The sequence below is a fragment of the Odontesthes bonariensis genome, chromosome 6 (assembly GCF_027942865.1).
Source record: "Odontesthes bonariensis isolate fOdoBon6 chromosome 6, fOdoBon6.hap1, whole genome shotgun sequence".
Lineage (NCBI taxonomy): Eukaryota > Metazoa > Chordata > Actinopteri > Atheriniformes > Atherinopsidae > Odontesthes > Odontesthes bonariensis.
Window position 1 is genome coordinate 18,520,030 of NC_134511.1, and position 23,465 is coordinate 18,543,494.

General features: G+C 42.8%; 1 protein-coding gene across 2 annotated transcripts in view; it reads left to right on the forward strand.

The window, feature by feature from the left end:
• Nucleotides 1–22,760, forward strand: part of ptch1 (patched 1) — a 55,934-nt gene extending 33,174 nt beyond the window's left edge. For both annotated transcript variants that reach the window (XM_075467740.1, XM_075467739.1), the window contains exons 13-24: nt 2,605–2,723; nt 3,146–3,833; nt 4,453–4,762; nt 5,801–5,943; nt 11,090–11,273; nt 12,909–13,189; nt 14,717–14,854; nt 15,081–15,223; nt 18,769–18,868; nt 18,995–19,351; nt 19,447–19,993; nt 20,094–22,760. In XM_075467740.1, the coding sequence (XP_075323855.1) occupies nt 2,605–2,723; nt 3,146–3,833; nt 4,453–4,762; nt 5,801–5,943; nt 11,090–11,273; nt 12,909–13,189; nt 14,717–14,854; nt 15,081–15,223; nt 18,769–18,868; nt 18,995–19,351; nt 19,447–19,992 (3,009 nt within the window). In that variant the 3' untranslated portion in view covers nt 19,993; nt 20,094–22,760. The remainder of the gene's footprint in view (nt 1–2,604; nt 2,724–3,145; nt 3,834–4,452; nt 4,763–5,800; nt 5,944–11,089; nt 11,274–12,908; nt 13,190–14,716; nt 14,855–15,080; nt 15,224–18,768; nt 18,869–18,994; nt 19,352–19,446; nt 19,994–20,093) is intronic.
• The last annotated feature ends 705 nt before the right edge of the window (nt 22,761–23,465 follow it).

The window sequence follows — 23,465 nt, forward strand, 5'->3', positions numbered from 1 at the left end:
TCACAGCTCTTCTGACTGAGCCGCTGCATCCTGACTCCGCTCTGTAGCGTTTTTTTCTTCTAAAGCCCGCGGTGCAGGTGTGTTTTTTCGAGAGAAGAACAGTTATCGGTAGTTGTTGTCGCTCTTTTTTTTTCTTCTGGGCAAAAAGATTTTTATATACCGACATGCCACCATCGATTATGTTTGAGAACTGTAATGAACGTGTACGTGTACATATTAAACCGCAACATTATTGACACACAGGTAGAGAAGAAGCGGAGAGACTGTTTAGCCAATCAGAATGCAGAACACAATGCACGATGCAAATCCGTGAAGCAGCGAGACCGTGAAAGGTGAACCGCGTTATAGCGAGGGTTCACTGTATTTTGTTAAAAGCACCCACCTTCCTTCTTCTTTGAGGCCAATTGGTGGTGGGCCCGGTGTCTGTCCAGATTGTGGCTGAGGTTCATGTAACTGTATCCAACTGTGTGAGCACATGGGGGTTCTTGGATATCCTCGTGTTCATGTGGATGTGTGAGCGTGGAGGCTTGTAGTGTCTGTGTTGGTCGTTTGAAAAGCAATGATCGAGTGTTTGTGTGTGTGCGTGTGTGTGTGTGTGTGCATACACAAAGGCTGGAGATTCAGAGGGGAGCTCTGACTTCTCTAACATCTGTCAGTAATTACAGAAGTCACCAGAGCAGTGTCGAACAAAATGGAACTCTATAATGACTGAATTCATTTAAACACTTTTGATTCATGTCTGTTGGCTGAGTGTTTCACACAGTATAATAGTACAGTTTTTATTCTAATTGTATTCTTGATGTTTCTTTTTTTTTTTTTAGAGAATTTCTATCAGGGCTGCTGTAATTTTCATTGAATATAAGGGTCAAACAAAAGAAATGCAAACATTCAGTAATTTGAACATGGGAACCTATGTATGGAATGATAGCGTATTCAGGTATATCTGGACAGATTTGACTATTTTTTATGAGCAAAATAATTATCTTCCTCTCCCCTTCCTCTCACTGTCCTACTCTATTCCACACAAACGCGGGCACTCAGAGTGAGATAAGATGTCACCACTTTGAGTACAATATTAGCATGTGTGGATAGATGGTTTTAGTACAGCGAGTCTGTCAAACATGATCCATTTACCCCACGGGTCTAATCCATGCTGCCTCGTTTTAAACACACACATACACATGCCAAGCATACTTTAGTTGTGGTTTTGTGACGGGTAGAGGGCAAATTTCATGGACAAGACATGATAACCATCTTTTATTGTGGAAAACACATCCACACAGGACAAGCACAACCAGTGGTGGTCATATCTCAGCCTCATATTAGCACAGAGATATGTTTTGCTGTTCATGTGTGTGTCCCTGTCAGGATTAAATGCTTCCTGTGGTCAACTCCTGCATGGATTCATGTTCCAGTCTTTTCTTTGTTACGTCCCTCATTCACTTCCCCTCCGAAAGCATTGACTTAAAAAACGTAACCTTGCCTTAATAACGAAGCAAAAACACACACAGGGAAGCGCATGTTCATGTACAAAAGACAGATTTAAAGATATCTCCACTTTGGGTTCAGCTAGCGGTCAGTATGTTTGTGCGTGTGTGCGTGTGTTTGTGTGTTTGTGTGTTTGTGTGGGGTCACACACTGGCCCAGTTGAGAATTAATTGTCCGAGTCCACATACAGACGTTTTTCTGTCTCTTACATGATTTCTCTCAATGTCTGGGCAGCAAGCTGAGGAATGAGGGAGGGTGAGGATGTGTGAGTGTGGGTGTACTGCTTGGTGTTAAGGTGTGGTTTAAATGGGAGCCTGCCTTTTTTTTTTCTTTTTTTCTTTTAAGCTGGCAGTAGATACGTGTGTTTTATTTGTGTGTGAGTAAGTACGAGGCGTGCGTGTGTGCGTTGTCTGTACAGCCGCAGCGCCTGCTCATCACTTCAGGCCCCGCGGGCCTCTGGCTCGTTGGGTGGTCTGGCACACACATGCGATTGTGTGCAAGTTTTCGCATGTGTTTCTGTGTGCACGTGTGTGTAGTGGTCTGGCAACTACGCAACATCCAGATTGTGCTCTGGGCAGGGCCCCAACCTAACCCCAACCCCCACCCTCTGCTCCAGTGCACCACCTTCAAATACTTAACCACAACATTGTACTGGCTTCTATTTCTTACAGGCACATGCCTCGCCTTTTCCCTGCACATTCAGTGTTTTTGTCTTGAAAAGCACTGCAAATGTGTTATGTGTCAGTTGTTATTTTTTTCTTTCTTAATGTTGATTTATTGAAATTATTTGATTGTGATCTATATTCAAGGCATTCCAGTGTTTGTAGCATACTTCTTTAAGGCTATACATCCATACAATCATTTTGCTTACTTGAATACTGTTTGAGCTTATACATGAATTATGAAGAACATCAATACAGATAATCTCATTTTATTTTTCTACATATTACTTGTCTAACTTAGAATTTTAAGATCTTTTTATAAAGAAATTTGCTCGGTCAATTATTTCTTTCTGTTGGGTTTTACTCTCACCCAGACTTTTAAACCGCAATTTCTGAAGACTTTTCCTCAGCAGTTTCTGTGTACCACCAACAACATTATCTGTGTTTCTTTCAGGCTGCAGTGGTGGTGGTGTTCAACTTTGCCATGGTGCTGCTTATCTTTCCTGCCATCCTCAGCATGGATCTCTACAGACGAGAAGACAGGCGTTTTGACATTTTCTGCTGCTTCCACAGGTGTGCACACATATACAAAGAAGTTCTTTCAATTCTGTTCAGGGTTATTGCGTTGCCGTTCTTTAGATCTCTAATCTGATAATATATTACTTAAACACAGTTATCTCCCAAGGTGTTTTTACATTATTCCCTCTCAGTCAAAACCTAATTGCTAAAGTTGTCTCTTTCTGTCTGGGTGCTTGGTTATTTCAATATTTACCTGTCACAGTTCTCATTTAACTTTGCCAGTCTGGGCATGCTTGTTGGCTCAGCAATAGTATGGATGTGCTTGATTGTTGGATCTTAGTTCTGTATAATTTCACAAAGAATGTAGATATTGTGCTATAATGTCCCCCGTCCCATTTTTTTTGTTACTTTGCATATTTTCTCTTGTAGCATTCCACTGTCTTACCGTTTTTTTTCCACTGTGTTTATCACGACAGCCCCTGTGCTAACCGTGTGATTCAGATTGAGCCTCAGGCATACTTGGATGGGGCAGACGCAAGCCACTACAGCCCTCCGCCATCATATCGCACATCTCCTCCCTCTTATCATACTCCTCCCCCCAGCTACAGTAGCCCCCCTCCAACCTACAGTAGCCACGGCTTTGCCCAGCAGACCCAAATCACCATGCAATCCACTGTACAGCTCAGGACAGAGTATGACCCCCGGACTCAAGCCTTCTACACCACAGCCGAGCCTAGATCTCAAATCTCTGTGCAGCCCATCAACCCAGCTCCTACTAGGGTCAACCCTAATAGTGACTATTACAACAACAACAACAACAGCAGCAGCATGAATGGCAGCGGCAGCAATCATGGCAATCTTAGCAACAACAACAATGGCAACAGAAATAATGGGGGCTCTCGGGACTCTGCCGTATTCTCCCATCTTTACCCCACATCTCCTGCTGCTGCACCCACCTCTGGTGCCTGCTCAGTCCCTCAGGGTGATGCCCCCTCATCGACTGGTCAGAGTCCAGAAAACAACAGCTCAACACGGGACCTGTTGTCCCAGATCGGGGAGGCCACCCTGGGCCTGCACTGCCTGGAACCCCCCTGCTCTCGCTGGACCCTAGCCTCTTTTGCTGAGAAGCACTACGCTCCATTCCTTCTGCAGCCCACCACCAAGGTGAGTTTGGTTTCTGTATGTGTTTTTATAGAAAAGGGAGACAGAGGAAAAGGGTTGAATAGCTTCTGTGTGAGGTAAAGGGGTATTCGTGAGCAAAACTGACTCACTGTGGTGATCATTTGACTGGGAAAGTTAGTCCCCGAAGTGAATAGAGGAGAAGGAGGAAGTCTGGGGTGGAGGTTGTGGTCATGTCCTATCTGAGTCACACACGCACACACACAGTCTGACCTCAGTCTTGTGGGTGGCCTATCATTTCAAAGCCCTCCAGAGCTGAAATCATCCGGTGGCCTGTACTTGACATTACAAAGTGTACAAAGTGTTTCTGTATTCAGTTTCAGTATACTGTTTCTACATCTGACCAAATTGCTTCATGCAGCTCTGCGATGCCTTTATCCAACACCTCCCTTACTGCTGAAAATTTAGATAGTATATTTACTTTTTAATTGTGTTGTTTTAAGCTACTTAAATTCATTCAGATTTTGTATATTTTTGAACATGTTGCTACAATCCTCTATTCATCACGCATCAGTCATTCATATTTGTGCACCTCAGTGGTTCAGAATATGCATCTTGCAGTGATTTCATAGATTCAGCCGTGTGTTCATCCCTCTGATTCCAGGTGGTTGTGATTGTACTGTTCCTCTGCCTGCTGGGAGTCAGTTTGTACGGGACCACTCAGGTTAGAGATGGCCTGGAGTTGACAGACATCGTACCCAGAGAGACCAACGAGTATGACTTCATCGGTGCCCAGTTCAAGTTCTTCTCCTTCTACAACATGTATGTGGTGACGCAGCGGGCCGATTATGCCCAGATCCAGCCACTGCTGCACCAGCTTCACCAAAGGTTCCACACTGTTCGCTATGTACTGAAGGAGGACAACGGTCAGCTGCCCCGCATGTGGCTTCACTATTTCAGGGACTGGCTGCAAGGTAAAGTCAACCCTGATTTCTAATTGCAAGAAAAACAATGTATCTGTCCATTTTTGACAACATTGGTCAGGAGTAGAATTGTGATTTAGAGTCAGGGTGTCGAGTGTTTATACATTTTTTACAGAACGCCCCTCTCTCTATTTCCAGCTGTGAGCGCACACAGATAATCTTTCGCTGTCGAGTACATGTGTGAACAGCGACTGCAGAAAAACTCCAGACCAAATTGTCAGCACATTCTTCTTAAGATCTCTGGTATTCATGTGTGAAACAGCTTGCCACCTCTGAGACAGACTCAATACTCATCACAAAAATCATATAACATGCAGAGCATGGGACTGCCCAATTCTTTTCCAGGCACCAAGCAGAAGTGCCACTCTTTTACATGTCAACAAAGTCCAAGAATGGCTTTATTTTCATCGAGGAAACAGTCCCTGACTCGTTCCTAATGATAAAACACACTGTGAGAGTCTGTGTGTGAGCCGGCTGGGAACCACACAGAGAGAGTGTGTGTGTGTGCGTGTGTGTGTGTGTGTGTGTGTGTGTGAGAGTGAGAGAGGGAAGACTGTGTCTGATATTGCTTTCTGCAATGGTGGGACAAATTGGAGCCAGACAGGCCAAGGAACGAGACCCAAAACAACATCTCCCACAGACAGACCACAGCATGGGCCTTGGGGGGGAGAGCAGAGAGGAGGGGAGGAATACACATATGGATTAGAAAGCAGTATAGAATGGGAGAAACATGTTACTGATATAGTTCGTAACGATCGTTTTGAATTAGAAGCAGCAGATTTTAGGCTTTTGAAGTCTTGCTTGGTGGTTGAAAATGGAGTTCTATGAAATCAATGACGCTTATTATGGGGTTTGGGTAAGGTTGCAGTGTTGTCTTAAGCTCTGTTTTTACTGTGGTAGGTTATTACATGTTGTGTTTTCCTGTGAACCGTACTTTGTAATTGTCAGAGGAAGAATGAAGATAACAGAGCAAGTAACCTTTTTCAACATCCACATCTCACCAATCTGTCTTGTTGTGGTTTACTACAGGACTCCAGCAGGCATTTGACAAGGACTGGGAGGCTGGTCGCATCACACTCGCCAGCTACAGAAATGGCTCTGATGATGGCGTCCTGGCTTATAAACTTTTGGTGCAGACAGGACGTAGGGAAAAACCCATCAATTTCAACCAGGTATGCTTGGGATTTTTGCCCATTTTTCTCAGTCCCATGAATGTAAGTGAAACAAAGGTTTTTGGGAGTATACAGAGACTTTGCTGAAGAACAGACTATAGCCGCTTTCGGACTGTAGGAACCTTTGGCAGTTCTAATAACCTTTTAATCCGCGGGGCCGTTTTCTCCCGTGTTCGGACATACAGGAACTCGGGGCTTTCTCCCTTAGTTCCTATATTTAGCTCCTTCTCCAAGGTCGGGTCTTTTCATAGTTCTTATAGAACGAATATGACGGAGGTGTGTGGTGGTCGGTAGCTACGCCCCATGTCATGCTATCACGGCTGAAATGTTTCCTCATAGACACAGACACAACCGGTGGGTGTTTAATAAGTTAAACTTACACTTTGTCTCCTTTGTCTGCAGCGCTCTGCTCTCCTTTCTTCCTTCATGAAATAAAAAAGTATCGTCTCCTGACTCTCTCTGTGAGCTTTTCCAGCCTCGATATTAGACGCCTGATGTGATTGTCCATGATTAATATCACCATCATGCAGACCATGAATACAGTGGCCTCCCCGCTCTCCATATTAGCTTCTTGGTGGTGTTTTTTCTACTCTCCTTACTTTTACCGTTTTGTTTTGTGTTTGAATGTAGCTAAACGGCTAACACGTCACTGAAGCAGACGGCTGCGCGCGGCGCATCAGTCCCTATCAGGTCCCGACTCATGTGTGAATGCAGACTGAAACAGTTCTGCTGGGGAAGGATAGTTATCAGAACGAAATTCGAGGAGGGTAGTTCTGATAACTACTTTCTTAGAACGGTCTGTCCGAAAGCGGCTTATGTGCACTCATCTTGAGATTGTTTTGTGTGATTCGGCCCAGACTAGCCACGCCCTGCTGTTACAAGTTTTCTCTCTCTTTACTCATCTGTCTTCATCTTCTCTCTGTGATGACTTTACCGAGCTCAGAAATTTAAAGCTCTCACTGGAGCTTCGGCCTGCCTCTGAAAAACCAATCAGCTCTGCATTTCAACCATTTGTCAGTTTGTGAGGTGCCCCAACAGTGAGTGGCTCCTTGCAAAGATGTTGCCTGTGTTACTGTCTTGCTGTGGAAGGTGTGCACACTATTTGCATTGAGAGGCATCATTCTGCTCTCTAGCAGTCTAGAGAGCACCCATATTTGATCACCAGTACTGGCAGGGTCACCAGAAGTCCATTACATTGTGCTGAAATGGTGTGCCTAGACAATAGGGCTGTTTAGATTTCCACCTCAGCCTAAGTCAAAAAGTTCAAATAAAGGCATGCAACAAAAGTATGCAACAAAAGATGTTATCTTAATCATCTTACAATTTCCAGTTCAGCTGCTTAAGTGAGCCCCGTCTCCAGTCTGGAATTGTAGGAGATTTTGATATCCAGCAAGGACTCAAGTCAACCAAGTGAGAAGCTTGGATCTCAGAAGGAGGTCGAGAGAGGAAATACGCAGAAATCAAGTCTCCTACATGTCAGCAGAAAGATACCTGCTGATAAATGAGATAGGGTAGGGGGAGAAACAAGAGGATATGAGGGGAAAGATTGACTTTGTAGGGACGGGAGAATTTGCTCGGCTTCAACGGGGCATTGCATGTTTTTTATTTTAAAGTTGTACCACCCCCAAAGAAACAACAGATGTGGATGCATGGCTGCATTCTTTGGCAGGAAAAAGTGAAAACAGAAGATAAGAAACTGAAGAAATATAAAAACAAAATTCTTGGCAAGGATTACTAAAAAACCTCAAACACAAAACAATCCATATTTCTTTCAACACTGAGGTCATTTTAATCAAAGTTAATCCACACTGCTGTATCTCGTGTTTATTTTTGTTTATCATTTGTCTGTGAATATGTTCAAGTCACGCATGTCTACAGTTGAGACTGTAAGGCTTTCACCACTCTTTTTACTCTCGTGTTTGTTTTGACGATTTATCTTACCCAATAAACTATTGCAACAGCATACTAGTCCTCCCTATAGCTCTCTGTAGCTGCCAGGAAGCTGAGACAAGCCTAGTGTGCGGCCGTGTGACATCACTTCCTCTGCCTTTGAGGGAACTGTACTCTCAGGGAGTCATAGGCGCTGCCAGCAGAGCTGCCTGGGCTTCCCATGACAGCTTGAAGACTTACAGTTGTTGCGTATCCCGCTGTTAAATTCAATCCAGATCCTCTGGAATCCAGCTCTCGCGCTTGCTCCTTCACTCTATCTCTCCTTCGCTAACTCCTGACCTCTGCGCTCCGCTGCGGTGTTCACTTTCATTAAGGGGATCTGAAACACGTGGTTTCTTTGAGCCAGCTCTGTGTTCGTTTGTATGTTGTGAATATGGGTTCTGCAGTTGCAGTAGCTGTTTTCTGCATCTCAAAATGAGGACCAGATCTTTTGCTGACCCTGACAAATTGCAAAGCTAGATATTTTATTTGGATATGCCACTCTATGGGTCTGTGCAAAGGAGCTCTCCATTTGATCTGCCCCAACTAATAATTCTTTGTGCCTGGTGGCTGTTCATTCTTTGTGTGTGGTTGGAAAACGAGGTAACAGAGAGGTAAAGTTGTGATGGCTGAATACAGAAGGACATGAGTATCGAGAGGAGAATTTGATTGAAGGATTTAAAGTCCAAAGAAAGGCCATGCTAACTCTATATCAAAAGCCCTTTTCTTTTTAGGCCCGGGTGACTCTGTGGCGCCAGGCATTTTGGGTACCCATAGGGGTCAGAAGAACCCAGTGTGAGCAACATTTGTACAGATGTTGTGTTATTTTTATAGCTCTACTCCATTTGCTGGGTGGCATTTCCTTCAGTGTTAACAACCAGGTTAACTGCACACAGACGCGCTCAGGGACTCCAGCCAATTTTTTTATTGTTACGCTAACTCAAGCAATTTTTCTCTCGCCACCTTACTACTACAAATTATTCATCCACCTAACCCCATGAGTCCAGCTTCACCCCTGAAAGCTCTCCCTGCCTCTGAGAAATAGGGATTTATAGTTCCTAGAAGGGAGAGTGGCAGAGCAGTACAGTAATGGTTTTACCTCTCGGGAAGTAGCAATGCTAGGTTTCACTAAAAGTAGAAAAAAAAAAGCTCTGAGTGAGACAGTGAGACATTCATGTACTGATTACAGCCATTAAATCCAACTGAAAATGTCTGGGGAAAAAATGCACAAAAGAAAAAGTTACTCATCATTTGTTTTTATCATATTTAATCATAAATTTCAAGAGCTATCCACTAATAGAAGGTAAAATATTGCAATATTGTATTTTTTTTTGCTTTAAACTTTGGGCTTCATTCTTACTAGCATCCATGCTCGCAAGCACTTGCTAAAGTGCAAACATAGCATCAAAAAAGAAGTGTGTGACGTTTGTACTTCATAGAAGCTTCAAATATGATCCAGACAATTTTAAATGCACCGTAAACTACACCTCTTGGGGTTTATTGTTTTATCCTATTTAGCATGCATCTATTTGCATGACAGCACATGAGACTGGTGGGTAGTTTTTTTTGAAGGTATATGATCAATAATTGATTTCATTTTATTTATTCATTTGCATTTATAAAAATACAGGAAATTTTGGAAGACAGTAAGGGAATGATGTGAACTCCCAGAGTCCAGCCAGGCAGGTAATAATGACTCAGCTATGAGGTCACCCCTGCAACCTAAAGATCTAAAAACCAAAAGAATCCATAGTTGGAATAAACCATCAAATCTGTACCAAATTGTCAACATGCTGTTGACATGTTTTTTTGTTTTTTGACATGTCTTCTTACGCCTTAAAGGTGGGGTAGGGGATCTTTTTCTGGAACATTTTTTTACATATTGCGTGAAATACTCTTCACACCCCCATTGCAACCAATTAATTAAAAGTTTTGACACAAATATGAAAAGTTTTAGTGGCCTCTAGAACGTACAATCTAGGAAAAACACTATCCAAACATTGTGAACGGACCGTTCACAATGATTGGATACTGATGCTGTCTATCAAACTGCAATCTGCTCCTCCCTCCCCCTCCTTCCCCCTGTGCGCGTACCCTGCTCCGTGAACGAATTACGCGTCCAGAAGCTTGGCAGGAAGCTAAACTAGAGCCAGCTTGGCTAGCACCTAGCATTATTAAATGTATAGTTATCATATACTAAATACGGCAATGATCGATGCATGCTGTCAGAACAGCGCTCGTTGTGTTTGTAAGCTGTATGTCTGTTATTGAAAAGCTGCAAAATAAAGTTTAAAAAAAAAAAAAAAAAAAAAAAAAAAAGAACAGCGCTCGTGCACCTTCGTGCTCGTGCGCGTTCATGTACTCTAGAGGCGTGCCTTCGGGGGGAAAGTGAAGAAAGAGGTTGGGACTTTTTACCTGTGTATTTTCAAAATGCAGCTTCGCTGGACTCAAAATCCAGGATCTCCTACCCTACCTATAAGAGACCCACACTGACACCATATCCATTCTATTAGCATGGTCAAAAATACTGAAGTTCAATATTGATCAATTCACTCAGGTCTGAATACAGCTTTTTATGTAAAATAAAGTCATTACATCTTCTCTCTTGTTGCAAACTAAGTTTAATATAGATATAATAAAACTAACTTCACTCCATATCAACTGCAGCATTTTAACAGGAGTGCTGCAAGGCTTCCTTTATAAATTCATTCAGTGGTCAGGATGGTAGGCCTGAGGTTGGCCAGCCAGTATCTACTGTATGTAAAGGGAGACGCTGATTCAACGTTTTCCATGTTTTAATGTGGCATGGTAATTCTGGGAAACTGCGATCAGAAATATTTTCAGAAAGGTAACCAGTGTTTGACTTGTTGATTTTTCTTTGGTTGGAAAGAGAGAGGGGCAGACATTTGACTCAGATTTTGAAAGGTGCTTCGTTTTCTTGCACTCATGCATGTGTGCAAAGAAGAATTTCTGTGGTCAGCTCACCTGTAGAATGTTATGGGCAAAAATGCCTTATTTTCACAATGCCTTTTCATTTCCAGAACATACTTAACAGCTGTCAGCACCACAATCTTCTTTTTTTTTTTTCATAACCACAGTGCCAAGTTTTCAATTTCAAAAGTTCTAGCCTGTGTGTACCATAGCAGAGCAGATTTTTTTAACTGTCTGTTTGCTAATTATTACCATCATTAATTAATCTCTTTTGTGGCTTTTGCAGCTGACTCGTCAGAGGCTTGTCGATGCAGATGGGATCATCAACCCTGGGGCTTTTTACATCTACCTAACCGCCTGGGTTAGCAATGATCCTGTAGCGTATGCTGCCTCGCAGGCCAACATCCGTCCACACCCTCCTGAGTGGCTCCACGACCGCACCGACTCCATGCCTGAGACACGCCTCAGCAGTAAGTTGGCAGACCAAAAGTCCACAAATCATCTTACAATTGAGAGCGGGATGCCTTATAGCAAAAGAGGATAGAGTCTGGTGCATATAAGGTTGAAAACTGAAGTAGTACTGTTGTAATCTCCAACATATCTAGCAATCTGCCATTTCAATAATAGGAAAATTTAGAGTTCGTACTTACAATGTTTTTACCCGTATGTCATTTTCGCGAGGCTCACTGGCATCAGCTTTGCTTTTAAGTTCCATAAGTCGTGAGTTGCGTTTACCTCTTGTGGTCTAATTATTGCGCCTCGTCTGCCTCTTAGCCCAAAGTGAGGTAATAGACTTTACTGTACTGGTGCAGTGTGGGTATATGTGTGAGCTCATGTTGCAAAGCTGAGGACCAAACACAAATCAACGTACTGCCTGTGGTGAATGCTATAATGCTGACTGCCATGGGGCCCCAGCATTACGCACACACATGTTGACACACGAACAAACGCGTGCATTATTAAAACCCAGTGACCCCAAACAAGACGCACGCACCGTTCTCTTTTATGTAGCACAAACACACTCTGTAAAGTCACATAAAAAAAGTATGGCCATGTTGTTATTTAAGTTTGGCTTGTGATTCGGTGTGAGTCAGTAGGATCTCCACAGGGGAGGAAGATGATTGGATAACAAAGAGAAACTGGGTTTCAGTGGGATGAACAACTGGATAACAAGCAGGACGTCCGTGACAGGGGGAATGTTATTGGATAAGCAGAATGAAGTGCTTTGGTGTGTGGGAGTCTCCTGGAGCAGATCTATGTTACCTAGAAGCCAGCTGCTTTTAATGGGAATTTATTGTTGAGATTATAATTGGCCATACCGTGTTAGCATGCGCTCCTGTTTGACTTTACTCTTACTGTGGAACACACACTCACACCAAAACCACTGCCAAAAACGTTTCTTTTTATGACAAAAAAAAAGTTAGGTAGCTTGGTAGATGTGGAGTTGCTCAGAAATCCTTTGATTCTGCCATGTGCAGCAACGAGCTGACAGCAAAATGCTGAACAAAAAAGGTGTTTGTCAGCACCAAGTATGACTCATTGATGAGTGACAGGCAGGTATATGTGTTTATGCATCTACATTATGCTGTATATGGTGGTGCTAAGTTTAGGGTGTGGTAATAGCAGTTATTCTGACATTGTAATTACCGTGAATCAACGTTAGGTCTGACAGTCTGCTGTGTCTGGAACTGATAGGCCCTCATTAGCCAGTTTTGACCACAGACTGGTGAGGTTTGAGTGAATGGAGCTCTGTTTCACAAGCCTCCCCCACCATCACACGCACAGAAACTTGCCCACAGATGTAGCTTCTCTTGGACCGAGGTTGGATTGGAACCAAACGCTAGTTTAATCTGGACAGACAAGTATCATGTTGTTGCCAATGCTGAGTTATCTGATTATTTCGTTAATATTTCTAAGCTACATGTTTTACTGAATTAGAAGTTCATCAACTATGAAAAGATTGGCGGCCTAATGTGACAGACCTGATTGGATGCTGCTCGTGGTTGAAAACAAACAAAAACGATGTAATGATTTCAGCTAAATTCAAATCCAATTCTCTCTTTTTATTTTAATTTCCCATCCTTCTCCTTTTTATCTCCACCCAGTTCCTGCTGCTGAGCCAATTGAATATGCACAGTTTCCCTTCTACCTCAACGGGCTCCGGGAGACGCCACAGTTTGTGGAGGCCATCGAGAGCGTGCGGGCTATCTGCAGCAATTACAGTCGACAAGGCCTGCCCTCCTATCCCAACGGCTACCCTTTCCTGTTCTGGGAACAGTACGTTAGTCTGCGCCACTGGCTTCTGCTGTCCATCAGTGTTGTGCTCGCCTGCACCTTCCTGGTCTGTGCCCTTTTTCTGCTCAACCCATGGACCGCTGGCATTATAGTAAGTGTTGAAAACAAAGAGAGTTCAGTCAACTGTACTAGAATAACAGACATATATCCATTAAATGCAGAACTTTTATCTTCCAGATTTGGTTAATAGTTTTTTTTTTGTTTGTTTTTTTTAAAAATTAGTCTTCTCTTAACCAGTTAATAAAAGTACAATTTGCTTGTGCTCCTTGAGTTATATCCTGTTTTTGTGTGGTCTAAAATGTATGTCAGAGGGAGAGCCTCAGGAAGTTAAGTGCTGCTGTATGTTACTAAAGCCTCAGCCACCAATGTTTATCTTATACTGCTTTGTTAGGACCAGTCTGTTTAGTCTATTCCAACACTCCCAGACATCGATGCTAAAATAACTGGGGAGAGGACAAAAAGTTACCCCAGCAACTAGCTCCCACTCGAAACCTCGAAAAAGTCAGGATCATTTTCCACCACCCCCCCAACTCATGTCCTCTTCTGCTCCTCTCACACGATGAGTTTCCAAGGATACAAGCAAGCAAGCACCCATTCACATACACACTTTGAGCGTTCACGGGCTTGTATATACTTGTACAAATACTGCATGGACGTGTAAACATGCAGGGACATAATTCACACAGAAACACATACACAGAGCACTCTGGTTTCTCTCTGGTGGGTTGTATTTTATAACAAGCAGTAACCAGGCCACCTGAGCCCTTAAAACAAGGAAGGAGGGGAATTCATGTTCATCCTTCAGGCTTTACAAGCTAGATCAAAAGGCTGGTTATAGAGAGGCGTCAAGGACCAGACCCCAGCCAGTGCTACTAACATCAAACCCTCATAGCTGTTTGCATTAAAATCCATCTTCACCTTGTAGAGAGAGGTTTTGTTTCAATCTTGTGTTTATATTTACAGAGATTTGTTTCGAATCCACTCGATATTTATTGTTGTAGAAAGTAAGAATTGTGTGATCAATTGTGATCTTTGTGCTTCCTGATCAAGTTCCTAACATTTATGTAGCAAATTAAAACAGATACATGTTTTACATGCTGAATGGTGCATACAAAAACTCTTAATTTCCCAAAGTAGCCAATTCTATTTCCAAGTTTTACTTCCTGAATACGATAAGGGCCAAATTTTCTCTCAGTATATCTGCCAATTTATAATCAGATTACCCAAGATGGACTTGAGAATAAAGTGTAGACACTACCACACACAAATACCCCTTGTGGACACCTACTCACAGACACACAGCTACCTCCCTGGCCCACATCAGCCCTGTTCAAAGGATTTGGGCCCCATGTAACCTGACACCTGTCAGCTGATATTGGCATTTACTCTCACCTCCTGTCCTGCTCCGCTCAAGATCTTCCACACATTCACACACTCACCAACTCACATCATATTTCACCCACGTCTGTGGTAACTACTTAACGCATCTATATAATGGAGACACCCTCACATTATATTCCCAGGTATTATTGCCCCCCGTTGTCTGACTTGTGTACAGTAAACGATCAGGGCGACTGTAAATTCAGACCTCTTAAAGAATCCTCTTCTTCATCCCCAGGTGCTGGTGCTTTCTCTCATGACTGTAGAGCTGTTTGGCTTCATGGGCCTGATGGGAATCAAGCTGAGCGCCGTCCCCGTTGTCATTCTCATTGCCTCTGTAGGCATCGGAGTGGAGTTCACTGTCCATGTGGCTCTGGTAGGCATAAAAATTTTTTTAAATAGATTGTCCCAATCACTGTGTCCTCTCTATCTAATTCTAAAGGTCGGCCATTAAAATAGCTGAAATGGTGAAATTTATTTCTGAATAATCTCAAGAAATCTAGTCTTTTTTTCTTCTTCTTCTGTTTTTTGTGACTGAATAATTCTGGAATGAGCGAATATCATTGAGAGTGAGATGTCAAGTGTATTTTTGTGTTTTATAGGCGTTCCTGACAGCCATAGGGGATCGTCACAAGCGGGCAGTGCTGGCATTGGAGCACATGTTTGCTCCAGTACTCGATGGAGCCTTTTCCACTTTATTAGGCGTCCTAATGCTCGCAGGCTCTGAGTTCGACTTTATCGTCAGGTGAGTGCAAAATCAAGCCTTAGAAGAAGCCTTGACTTTGAGTTCCAGCATAGCACTTAAAAGGTTATCATATGGCACCACAGTCCATCAAGACCATGCCTCTACCTGCATGTCACAGTAATCTACTTGGTATGCCAGTCATGCATGAAGGTCTCTCCTCTCCCTGTTTCGTCCCTCTATTTCTTTGTTTTCCACCCACATCTCTATTTCTTACTCCCTCTCTGTAAACCTCATCCTTTTCCCAGCTAGACATACCTGTTTTTATTTCCATTTCGGGCTGGTGATCTCCAAAAAGCTTCATAAAAAAAGATTTTATCTTTCTACATCCTTTCTGCTCATGTGTTTCCTTTCATCCTGTTCCTCTCTCCTCTAATGTTTCTCATGCCTGACAGTTTAGAGAAAACCAGGGGAAGGATATAGGGCTCAAGGTCAGGAGAAGTTGGAGGAGGAAGACAGCTTGGAGGGAGCAAACAGAGAAGTAGAGAGAAATGAAAGAAAGTGAGGAAATGGAGGGGGAAAAAAAGCAGGAAAATCCTCTGGCTTTTGTAATATCCTTCAACTAGTTTAACTGCCCTCATATGACATTTATAAGCATGGGAAGGAGTATTAGGGTATGGGGCAGAAGAGTAGTTGTGGAAAGACAGGATAATTGGAAATTAAAACAGACATACTATGGAGGCTGTGTTGGTGGCTTCTCTTGTGGGTCTTTGTGAGCCACACACATGGGACAAAAATGAATAATTTTAAACACTGACAACCTTGGACTATCATGAGGAATTGTGCTCCGTGCACAATTTAAAGGGTCTACACATCCACACATTCTTGGTTGCAATTTGCTGTATAATTAGGTTGACCTGCTCCTTCAGGAACTATGAGCACTGAACTCTGTGTGATCTGCAATCACACAATCTGTGCCATGTGCAGAGGCCTCTGTTCCTATATGTACACTTAGACAATTACACACAGTGCCCGACATATGGACGCAAACTCAACAACCTGCTCCCTGACCCTGTAATCATTGGGGTCAGTGGTGGCATGCCTGCAAGTGAGAGCACACACACACACACGCGCGCGCACTGAATAAGACTCATACAAACACAAACTGAAGAGGCCTACAGACCTTCTCTCCTCACCTCCAGTGGTGTGCTGTGCTCTGGTTTCTGGCTCAGTCCGGGACCTCCATTTAAAGGTTCTGCTGTTGTCTGAGCAAACAAAGCAGCGCCCCAAGACAGTGCAATAACAACAGGCCAAGTTCATATTTTGCTGCTTGTGCCGAAAGAAATGTTTCCCTGACTTTCTCCATCAGCCCTGTGAATATTTTCACTGTAAACAGCCAAGGCGGCCTGGTATGTGGCATGCATGCGTGCGTGTGTACTGTACATGTGTGTGCATACATTTGTGTCCAAAGGTGACGTAGCGTTTAGCCACGCTGGTGTCCATGAAAAGGCTGACCATAGTGATGACACACAATGATTTGCAGAAGTAGTTATGATGATGTACTTAAAGCAGATGAAAGCTGGATGGGCTTTTGTTTCTCCGGACAGAGTTTTAACAGTGAGCAGTCAAAGGTGTAATCTGTCAGTACCCATTTGCCAACAAAGGCTGGTATTTGGCACGTTTTCAAAAGCTGTTGAACACTGAGTACAATTTTTTGTCCAGAAAAATCTCCCCATTATCCAGCAAAAAAAAAGCGTTTAACAATATCAAAACATTTATGACAAATGTAATGTACTTAATTCTATCATTGTTGTTTTTGGATGTAAATTTGTTTAGTTTGTTTACTCTGTAGTTTATATATATCGGACATAAATTAAGTAAAACATTCAGTCCTTCTTGGTCTCTATTGATTACTAGCATTTCCTTTCCAATTACACTCGACATTCTTTGATCCTTAATGGGTCAACACCTGCGGCCATCATAAAACAAGCTGAATTATCTAAATTTGTCCACCTGATTTTCTTAAAAAGTTGCGTGAAAATTGCCAGCAAAGAATTGCACTTACTGTGTGGATTGTTGTAATGTTCTTTCTATATTTTTGAATTACTAAACTACTTCATTCAGTTAATGTAATCTTTTCCAAGTATCCTAGAGTTGATTAATCTTGTGATGGTTCATCTACTTATTCACTGTATTTACAGATGAATACAACCCGTCCCACACACACATTCCAGTCTTTTCAAAGTCCTGTAAAGATTCCTACAATAGCATTTAGCCGTAGCTATTATGTTATTTTACGAACAGATGTGACATGCAAAGGTCAGATCTGACTGAAAACTTGCTGTGACTAGAAATGTCCATTAATTAACTCTACTGTGGCCACAACCATAATGATCCACATCAATATAATATAAAAGGGTCAGTTATATGAAAATGTACCTCCTATAGATTTTTCATCGAGGTGGAAATTCACCTCACCTCAATTCGTCCCTATTTACACCCACACAGAATCACAACATCATATTCAAGAGTGAAGCAAAAGGGTTAATGGTTTATCAAGGTGTCCCTGATAACCTGAGGGCTTCCTCTGGTAGAACCAATGAGGAGGAGAGCCCTCCAGTAATGAAGGAGGCTGGCCTGGAGAGAGGGAGAGGTTTAGAGTGGAGGGGTCTTACCTGATACATTGGAGATTTAATTAGACAGAGGGGATTGTGGAGCGGCCGGGAATTTCACAGGAGCTTAGCAAGAAGGAAGGGAGAGAAAAGTGAGGTGCAGAAGATAGAAAAAGAAATAAAAGAGAGGGAGAGAGGCCAGGGAGGGGTGATGATCTAAGGGTCCCCTTCTCTTCTTCCTAGACTAAATTGTTTAAATTCTATACCCTTCACTTCATCTGTTTGCTTCTCGCTTTTTTTTTTGCCAGAGAGGGGAGAGAGGCCCCTGTTTTCTTGCCCCCCCCCATATACCCACTATGTCCCCCTCTCTACCCTCTCTTACCCCCTCCCTTCACATTCCTCTCTGCTTTGTTTTCTGTTTGCTTTTACACCACACACACCCAAAGAGTACCCTCACCCCCAATAACCCCCCCCCCCTTTCTTTTTTTCCTTTCCTCCCGTGCCTTTGAATTAACCAGCTCTGGCTAATTATGCTCACCCTTTCTTTTTCTCTCTGCGGCTTCTTAAAGACTAACCCTCTTTGGCAGGCCTTAGACACATCCAAGGTACCGTCCTGCCTTGCTCATCAAAACCACAGTGCATGCCTGCTTGTCTGTGGGGGGGGGGGGGGTGTTATACATGTGTGTTTGTTTGGAGAGTGGCTTTCTGTGGAAGTATCAATTTGGGCATGTATTGATCTTGCACATGTTTCCCTATGTCTAAAGCTCTGTGGTTGGCACAAGTATTTCCTTTGTTTCATCACACCTGTCTGTGTTGGTCAGAGCCACAATTTCTTTTCATGATTTCTTTCTGTTTGTTACATCTTGAAGTTTTAGTAAAGATTTTATCATAGACTAGTTGGAGAGACGTTTTCAGCCTCACTTTAATACTTAATTGTCCTGATATAGGATTATATTCCAACTTTTAAACTCTCTATGTATGGGTGTTGTATTGCAGGTATTTCTTTGCAGTGTTAGCCATCCTAACAGTTCTTGGAGTTCTGAATGGATTGGTCCTCCTCCCAGTATTACTGTCATACTTTGGACCCTATCCAGAGGTAAGATCTCAAATAATGCAACTGCATGAAAATAGATGAGGACTAGGAGATTAGGAGAATTGGCTTTTTAAAATAATTTTTCAGCTATTCATAGTGCCTAAACTGCTCTCTCCTCTCCCTGCTCAGGTATCACCGGCCGATGGTCGTAGTCGTTTACCTACCCCCTCTCCAGAGGCCCCTCCTCAGGTGGTTCACTTCTCAGTCCGTCCTCACCACACCACTGGGGCCACCACCACCTCTGGTGCAGCTTCAGACTCATCAGACTCAGAGTACAGCTCTAACACCACAGTGTCTGGAATCAGCCAGGAGGTGCAAAATTACAATTTACACCCGCAAAGAGGACAAACTCGACCAGAGGAGCAGCAGTACCACCTTCAGACCAGCAGGGGCAGAGCAGCAAGGATGGAGGAAGGAAGGAGAGCAGGATCAGGACACAGGCGCGCAGCCAGACAGCCTGACCCTCCAGCCTATACTGTGTCTTCGGTAAGAAAATATCCCTCATTGCGTTGTATGTAAGATTTTTTTAATAGCTCATTTTCATATATTCTATATTAATTTCTTATTGTCTTGTTCTACAGTCTGTGTCCTCTCAGGGTTGTGATTCTGGACTCCAGCATGGGTCAACTCAGCGCAACAGTAGTAGGGACCCCAGGACCCAGCTGCACCGGCAGGCCCCGCCCCCAGCCCGCCCGCGCATGGACGCTTTTGAAACTGCTACTGAGGCTGGGGGCAACCATGGCTCACACACCCATAGAGAACACACAGCAGGCCACAGAGGCCGCTCGTCCCACAACCCACAGCCGAATCACAACCTCCCACATCACCATCCCAACCCCACCCCATTTTGCCAACCCATAACCACGGTAACAGCATCAGCCTCAGTAACTGTCGCTGTTCATCCAGCCCCCTTGTCCAACCAGAGCCCAGCTTCCTCTTACCCAGAATACACTGCAACGGACAGTTACTGTCCACCAGGGCCGGAGGAACCAGAGCCCGCCTTCCAGGACCCACATGTCCCACTGTACACCCACACAGCAGCCAGAGGAGTAAAGGTGGAGGCCATGGAGCTCCAAGATTTGGAGTTTGAGGCAGCTGAGAGCAACAGTGGCAGACGGGCTAGCTGAGGTGAGATTTCTACTCTCTGCAAAAATCCAGAAATTATGCTGTCATTTGTTCCTGTTTTATCTTAAAGTACTGAAAATACACTCTTTGTTTTTTTTTCTAGTTCTGGAGAACAGAAGCACTATGGCCAAAGATGGATTCCCCTGTATAATGAAGCAGCTGACTCAGCTTGGCACAGCCCAACCCAACGTAGTCCAACCTTGCTTGCCCTGACCAGTGGGAAGCTTCCCAGTGTTGCCATAATGGTGCTCATTGTTACTGTAACCCAGTGGACTATTGTCTTAGATATTTCTATATATTTAAAAGATGTATACAAATGTAAATATGAACAAAAAGTAGGTATAATTTTAGGAACTGTACAACTCCTCATCTTAACAGACTGGGGCTGCCATTCTATATGGTGCGTGTCTACGTGTGCGTGTGTTTATGTAAATGAGTGCATGTGTGTGAGGGAAATGGATATCTGATTACTGTTCATTTATCTGTGGATATGTGCCATTAGGAAGCTTCATCTAGGCAAATTACCTGTCAGCATTCACTGTTGCTGCTCGAAAGATTTTTAGAATAGTATACATTTATAATTCTATGCAAATGTCTCTTTAGACAAAAGAAGTGATATGTCTAGGTATATGTACGTGTGTGCATGTGTGTGCATGTGAGGAGGGTATGTGTAGGGCTATATGATGAATGTGAATTAGTCCCATCGTTTTCTGGCCTTTTCTTCAGATACATCCTCAGAACAGTCTTAACATTTACACTCATTTAGAACATGAGGGAAATCGTTATCGAACAAAGCTATGGTATATATGTGGGTGTGTGTGTGTGAGAGTTTTATTATTGTATAAAGGTACGTTTGTAAAACTATTAATTTTTTTTTTTATCACAAACCTGTGGTAGTTATGAAACAATTACTGTTTTAACTTGACACGCCATGCGTGCTATTTAAGATGAGCTGATATGAAGAAATTTTAAAAGCTGTTTTGTTTCTTTCTTTTTTGTTTTGTTTGTTGTTGTTGTTTTTATTTGTTTGTTTGTTTGTTTTCTTTTTTGTGTTATCACTTAGAAACCTGTTTCTGCACTCAGCTTTGTATCACTGTCTGTTAGGCTGGTTATATTTTACTGTAAGAGGTTATGTATTGTCTAACCACGGCAGGCTCAAAACAGGTTCTGTCCTGTATACTGACATAAGAGCAGTAAACCCACCTCAGAAAAATCACTCTACCTTTACAGGGACCTTCACATTACTGATTTTTGGAACAGGGTCAAAACTGGGTGCTTACTCTGTATCATAAGTGTCTTGTGGATAAGCTAAAGCCCAGACTGTATACTGTATGACCCGATTCAACATGGCACTTGACTGCATTTCATTCACAGGAATATTTCGCCTGAAGTAGCTCTTTCTGTTTATCCAATAAGCTAGACCAAGCAGGTGGCTGTGGCCTGAGTCTGATATGGCCTGACATTGTGCTTTGTGTGTGTCAAAATATGTGTGTGTAATCATTTATATGTGCAAGTCCATCTTTTCAGTCTGTCTGAGCCCACTCTTAGTGACAGTAAAGACAACTGGTGCTAGTTTGGCCACAGCTGTCCCCACTGACCTCAGCTCATAAAAATCCACAACATAATGCCATGACACTAATTGGACATCTCCCCTCAGCTGCTAAATTGCACAGGCCAGCGCCTCAGGGGGGGTCAATGTTTTTACCCCGCCAGCCCCTCTCTCCACCAGCAACGGCCAGTTTATTGTCTTCATGTTTCAGTGCCAGCAGGCATACCTGTAACCTCCACAGGCCCCTTTGGCCTGTCCACACACTCCCTCCACACCACCATTTTTACACTCTCACTTTCCCGGTTGAATACTTTTAGCTCTTCCCAGGGGTCTTTGCAGTTTTCCTCCTCTTGCTCACCAAGTTACATCAGCTGCTTGCATGAAATAGGTCATTCTGTTTGTTTTGTATGGATTTCTCCCATTGTCACATTGGCAGTAGCGGGGAGAATCCTAGCTGGCAACTATTTTATTAATTTCTAAATGTTTTTTTTGTTTGTTTTTGTTCAGTTGCGATATTTATATTTTTGTAACATAAAATATGTTTTTGTTTTTTTTTCATTGTTGTGATGCCAGTGGATAACAAATGCAGGGATTTTTACGTCTATTGAAAAAAAAAACACTATTACAGTTTAATGTTTTTTTTACAATAATGGTGTCTGATCTGTATAAAGTGCTTACTAATGTTAAATAGGAAAAAAAAAGAGTATATAACATTTTACACTACAGGTCTCATCATGGCTCTTAGAGGATTTTAAAAGGAAAAAAAAAAATCTGTTTTTCTTCCAGACTGCCATTTTGGTCTTGGTTGGCGTGGATTTATGCTGTTTTCAGTTACAAAGATAAATGTATGCCATATAATTTATTTATATGAAAATTTATTTTTGTAGTGTACATAGTAGTTGTCAAGGTATTTGACAGAAGTATATTTCTAAAGAGTTTATATGTAATGATATACCATAACAGAAAAAAGCCTTAAGGTGCACACTTTCATTGCTAACTGTCTTGTGAGACAACATTGACACCTCCTCTTCAGTATTATGGTCTGATCCTTGGAGAGAGACAGCTGTTTTCTATGGGTCTGTCAGAAGCTAGCCATGAAAGTAGAAAATTGTACTAGCTCTCTAAATATTAATGTTCAAACACTGATAGATTTCTAACAAATAAAAATATAACTTATTTGTCTCTTTGTTCATAACTTTAATAAATTGAAACTTAAAAAGATTTCCTTGTTTGTCTCTTGAGTTGAGTCTTCAACAGGTAAAAATTACCTCCACCTCCTCACATGCCTCTTTCCTCCCATCTCCCTCCCCTTCCTCCAACACATCCTGCAGTGTAAAATTCTGACATTTGGTCTGGAGCCCTGCAGTCCTCCCCCCCAAAGCCCACCCAGCTCCGCCCCTGCCGCCCCCCCACCTCCACTCCCTATTCTGTATGATTTTGATTGACAGCTTTATAGACTGCAAGGAAATTGGTTGTAGTTACAATACAGCTGGCCTGTTCAGAGTAATGAAAAAGGGCATGTGGCCTTGAGCTTGCCGCTCTGACAGTGAAAGAGTGAGAGTGCCTTGTCAGCTGCATGGGTGGCAGCGATTTATTTTCATACTCGAGGGTTGTGAGAGAAAAAGTTTTAGGCACCCTGCAGAAAAGTGCCTCGGTCAAAATGCAAGTACTTTCTGTTGTTCCTCATCACAATTAAAAGAGCAGCTTTCCCAAGCCACAATCTCGCCCTGAACCTCCGTAAGGCTAACAAACTCGCTGACCCTGGTTCAAGAAGAAGAAGCTGGCAGTAGGCATGTAATTATCTTTTAAAGGCAATAAAAGCACCCAAATCTCCTGCTTGCTGTCCAACCAGTGCAAAGAGGCAGGCTGACATCTCACAAAATACCGGGTGTGTTTGGAAAGCCCACTGCATGGGTGTTGTGTATC